Consider the following 5,579-nt stretch of genomic DNA (forward strand, 5'->3'; position numbering starts at 1 on the left):
CTCCCTGATGGCCTGATCTGTGTGTCAATGCAGAGAAAAGCTCTCAAGATGCCCAAGGCTTCTCAAACATCAGTGTATGTGCATGTGCATGTGTGTGTGTGTGTGTGTGACGGCTTTGAAAGGAGCAAATGCACCAGGGACAGGTACGATACACTGTCCACATTAATATTAATGACAAAATAAACCTGCAAGCTATGCTTCCTGTTAAACACACACACACACACACACACACACACACACACACACTCGCTCGTGTGGAGAAACATCTGAAACAAAGCACTGACTAGAGAAGAAAAAGTGACATTATCATCCATATGACGCCCCTCTGCCGACAAAGCACTAATATCCTAACGTGCATATGAAACGTAAGGAATATGTAATATATACACAGAAAACCGTATTAAAAAGATTCTCTAAAAAGGAGTAAAATCATAAAATACACAGCTGTGAACGGAATAAAAACAATCAGGCCACTCTCACAAAAACTGTCAAGAAAATGTGCAGGTCACATTTCCAAAAAAATAAGAAATTAATTAATTTTAATTGTTGTGAAAATAATCTCACAAAGCAAAACACCACAAATGTCCTAAAACAGGATTAACTTTCTTTAAGCAAAATGTATTTTTTGCTTTAAATTTTAGGGTGAAATGTGACCTGGACATTTTGTTGTGAGATTCACCAAAGCACCTGCACTATGATGTTGGAAAAGTGTGTTTTCATTTGTGTTTGTGTGCTGTAACTCACTAAAATGTGCAGGTCATATTTCAACCTAAAATAAAATGCAAAACATCATAATGGTCTTAAAAAGGCTTTGTTTTCTTTAAGCAAAATATCATTTCTTATTGTTTGCTTTCGGGTGAAATGTGACCTGGACATTTGGTCTTGAGATTCACCTGAAATATGTTGTTTATCTGTTTCAGTTTGTGTTTATGTGTTATTTTGTGTGCTGTAACTCCTCCAGGCCTCTAGAGGGTGCAGTTCCCTTTAGCTGGTCTAGTGCATCAAGTCCTAATCACAAAAGCCGAGATGCTCATAAATACACAAAACACATTCAGCTCATTAATTATAATGCATTTAAAAGCTGCATGCTGAGATGCTCTATTAGTGCAGCTACAACCTGTAAACAAACAAACAAAGAAGAGCGTGTTCCCTCCTTTCCTGTGTGTGAGAGTAATGAAGTGTTACCCAGAATCCCCTTCACAAGCACGGTCTCTCTAGTTGAAGCAGCAGAAGAGCGAGCATGTGGACGGCTCTGGGCTGCGGAAGTTTCCGGAGGTCGGCGTGTCGGCGCATTCGGCGATGAACCGGTGCAGTTCGGACACCTGCGGCACATCCTGGGTTTGTTGCTGAACACAAAACACACATACAGAGAGAAAACCAATCAAAAACAGCGACATGCCTGTCAGGCGATTTTAAACTTTCATTGTTTTAGGTATACTTGCTGTCTTAAAAAGCACATGGAAGCCCGTTTCCACCACTGAATAAAAATAAAAATAAATTAAAACAGGAATTGCGACTTTTTAATCTCACCATTAAGACTTCTCAGAATTGCAAGATATAAACTATTCAGAGTTTACAGCTCGCAATTCGTTTTTTTCCCCGCCATTGAATAAAAAAATAAAAAGGGAATTGCAACATTGTCTCACAATTCAGACTTTTCTTCTCAGAAAGTTTGTATCTCGAAATTCTGAGGAAAAAAGAAATTCTGACTTTGTTTCTTGCAATTCTGAGAAAAAAGTCAAAACTGCAAAATATAAACAATTCCAAGTTTACATCTCGCAGTTTATATTTCGCAAGTCTTACTTTTTCTTAGAATTTTGTTTATATTTCGCAATTTTGACTTTTCTCAGAATTGACTTTACATCTCGTAATTTTGACTTGTTTGCTTAGCATTCTGACTTTACGCCTTTCAATTCGGACCTCTTCTTAGACATTTAAGTTTACATCTCGCAATTTGGACTTTTTTTCTTAGAATTATCAGTTTACATCTTGCAATTCCAATTTTTAAATCTCACAATTCTGATGTTTTTCATTGAATTCTGAACATCTCACAGTGAAATAAAAGACTGTGACTTTTATCTCACAATTCTGACTTTTTTCCTTGCATAATCGAGTTTATAACTTGGATGTTCTGAGTCAAAATTGTAAGTTAATTTAATATTTAAATCAATATTTAAGTTTTTTCAAGTACATTTTTAAAAATTAACAAACTACATGAAAGAAAGATAGAAATATTTACTGACATTTAACATTTATTTTATTTCAATCAATGTAAATGTTTTTTTTTTAAATTAGTTTTCCTTAGTTTGGTTTAGTTAAGTGGACTCACAGTGATGGTGTCGTAGGCTCCGGTGATGAGCGCGATGAAGAGCGACAGCACCATGTAGATGAAGAGCGAGATGAAGGTGTAGAGATAGAGCTGACTGAACACCCACACCAGCGTCCCGCTCTGCTCCAGCTCTGAGAACGTGGCAAACATGTCGTCTCCATTAATGAGAGAAAACAGACACTCTGACACCGTAGAGAGAGAGCGGAACTGAGAGAGACAGAGATCAGAAGACCTGGACATGTTAGTAAAGAAATATATCATACTTTATCATGGTAATATAATATTGAAATATAACATACTTTAGCGTGGTAGGGTCCCAGGACGATCCAGCCACAGAAGCAGTAGCCCATGTAAATGGCAGCAACGCAGCAGCAGAACCGGATCACGTTTGGAAACGCGGCTCGTAGAGTCACAATCAGAATCTGACAACAGATCAGACAATTCACATCGTCTGAACATTTTCTATGTTAATATCTTGGTAATATTTGCAATATTTCCAGAGATCCATAGTTCCTCAAAGAAAGAGGAAATGTGAATCTCACAAAGCCTGCCAAAAATGTCATGTTGCATTTCAAGACAAAATCAGAAAAAAACTAAAACCAGAAACAACAATCGATGCTTGAAATTAAATACATTTTAAATTAAATTAATTATTAAAAAATATATTTTATTTCAGCTAGTTGTCAAGGCAACATTTCTCATTTTCTTTTAGTAACTTGATGTACTAAAATAACTCAAACTAAAATTGAAATAAAAATGAATAAAAACCTGGCATATAAAAAAATAAATAAAAGCTAGTAAATGACAAAAACAACAAAATTGCAATCACTTTAACTAAAACTAAAATGAAAACAAAAAATACAGAAATAAATCATTCAAAACATTAATAAAAACTATAATCGTATCTAGGGCTGCACGATAAATCGAAATGGAATCGAGATCGCGATTCGACAGAAGCTGCGATTGTCATGCGTATCTTTCCGGCTTTTTTAACAAAATGCGCATGACAATTGCATTCGATTAATCATGCAGTCCTAATCGTATCTATAATCGAGGAATAAATGCATAAACTCACGTTGTATTTCTGAAAGAAGCTGAAGTATCGTATCACGCCGACCCACACCAGCAGGGTGGAGGTTCCCATCAAAATACTGCAGACGTCATATGACGACAGGTTCTGCAGCACAAACACAAGCACCAATCAGCTCACAGCGTTTCTCAGACACAGCGGGATCTCCAGCACTCGAGGGTAACCGTGTGTGTGTGTGTGTGTGTGTGTGTCACCTTGGTCTCGATGGCGATCTTGATGAAGGAGGCGATGATGGTGAGTATATCGCTGATGATGAGCAGCAGATACCAGCCGTTGATGAACTCCAGACGGTCGCCCCAACTCACCGACCGGCCCAAAGACTGACGGAAATAGCACACAAACTCCTGCCAACACAGACCAAACATCAGTTTAGATTGTGAAATAACAACTCAGGTAGGGTCCTATGAAATCAGTTGATTTTTCCCCCAAAATCTGTTGAATTTTTTTCAAAATTCCATTTTTTCCTGTTTGGGGATTACATTTCTCATTTTTCTGGACTCAGTTTTAACAGTTAAATTTAATTATAGTCATCAAAAACCAAATCATAAAATCATGAAACCTGTACAATAAAAAAAATGTAAAAAAAAAAAATATTTATTTAATTAGAAGTTAACAAAAATTAAATTTTTAGGGCTCTATGAAATACATTTTATTTTTCCCAACATTTACTTACTTTTTCAAATTCCCTTTTATCTGTTTTAATTTTTTGGACTCTATTTTAATGGTTAAATTAAATTTGAGTAATAAAAAAGTCATGAAACTTCTACAACATTTAACAAAAATTACATTTTACAGCACTATGATATATTTATTTATTTGATTTTATTTTTTTAACCAAACTGTTTGTAAAACTGTGTTTAATAGTGCAATTAAGTTTTTTTATAATCAGCAAGCATGTCTAATCAATTTAATTTATAAAAACAACTTCAGAATGTATTAATTTAACATTTTTAACAATAATTTTTTTACAATATGTTTTGTTTGTTCCGACATTATGTATTATGAATTTTAGCTTTTCTGGTAATCAAATGAAGGCATGAAACATTAACAATTTAATTAATCTTTTAGTCAAATGAAAGTTAAACAATTCCTTTCATTTTTTTTTTTTTTTGGCAAACAAATTGCTGCGCAACAGAGGTTTACTGCTAAAATTAAAACATGGAAGGTAAATTGTGTGATTATTCATTAAAAAATAAAGTTTAAAATATTATTATTATTATTTACATTGAGAGGAACTTTCTACTGTACAATAGTAATATATTTCTGTCACAATTTCAAGTTAAATCAAACTTTTATTTACCGTGAACTTTAGTTTTAGTTACCGCACAGTTTCTGTGCATATGACATGAGACCGTTTTTCTTTCTCAAATGAAACAGTGAAATACTCTTGAAGAGTTTTCCACCATGAGCACTACGTAAACAAAACCATGCCATTCATTCACACAGAGACATGCAGGATGTGCTGGATTCATGTTTAAATAATGTTTTTGTGGTTTAATATTCACAGACAGTAGTCCATATCTCCATCTGATTTAAGTGTACTGACATACTTTTGATTTATTCATCCAAAATGTAACTAATTCCTAAATGTTCCACATTATAGCATTTTTTATGACTGGATTGTGTTTTCACAAGTCACAGGGCCCTACTTACGTGCTGCAGGATGATTCCTCTGAGGATGGAGCGTCCGCACAACACCAGAGACAGACCGCAGACCACCGCCACCAACACATCGAACGCCACGCGCGCGTAACTGTCCCCTGGACACAGAGACACAAATGATCCGTTCACCGTCGTCTCACCGTGTCCCGACACATTGGTGTCTCTGCACTCTTTAATGGACGCCTCGTTGAGCAAACTCAGCTTCACTTTACCACTGTGAGCCTTATTATCAAACAGGATCTGAAACACAGGTGCCATATGCATGACAATACTATTCCATTATATAACACACTGTTCAAACGTTTGAGGTCAGCAAGTGTTTCCTGCTTACCGAGGCTACATTTATTTGTTCCAAAATAACACATAACTGTACTCAACATAATCAGAAATGTTTCTTGAGCAGCAAATCAGCATATTAGAATGATTTCTGAAGGATCATGTGACACTGAAGACTGGAGTAATGATGCTGAAAATTCAGCTTTGATCACAGAAATAAAT

General features: G+C 35.5%; 1 protein-coding gene across 1 annotated transcript in view; it reads right to left on the bottom strand.

Annotated features, from left to right (window-relative positions):
* Nucleotides 1-233: 233 nt before the first annotated feature.
* Nucleotides 234-5,579, bottom strand: part of mcoln1b (mucolipin TRP cation channel 1b) — a 12,513-nt gene continuing 7,167 nt past the window's right edge. Inside the window, exons 7-13 of the mRNA XM_016466297.1 lie at nt 5,222-5,321; nt 5,073-5,179; nt 3,614-3,763; nt 3,405-3,506; nt 2,629-2,751; nt 2,330-2,536; nt 234-1,346 (exon numbers count right to left, since the gene is read on the bottom strand). Coding sequence (XP_016321783.1) covers nt 1,215-1,346; nt 2,330-2,536; nt 2,629-2,751; nt 3,405-3,506; nt 3,614-3,763; nt 5,073-5,179; nt 5,222-5,321 — 921 coding nt within the window. The 3' untranslated portion in view covers nt 234-1,214. The remainder of the gene's footprint in view (nt 1,347-2,329; nt 2,537-2,628; nt 2,752-3,404; nt 3,507-3,613; nt 3,764-5,072; nt 5,180-5,221; nt 5,322-5,579) is intronic.

Source organism: Sinocyclocheilus anshuiensis, unplaced genomic scaffold, assembly GCF_001515605.1.
Source record: "Sinocyclocheilus anshuiensis isolate Anshui unplaced genomic scaffold, SAMN03320099.WGS_v1.1 scaffold464, whole genome shotgun sequence".
Taxonomy (NCBI): Eukaryota; Metazoa; Chordata; class Actinopteri; order Cypriniformes; family Cyprinidae; genus Sinocyclocheilus; species Sinocyclocheilus anshuiensis.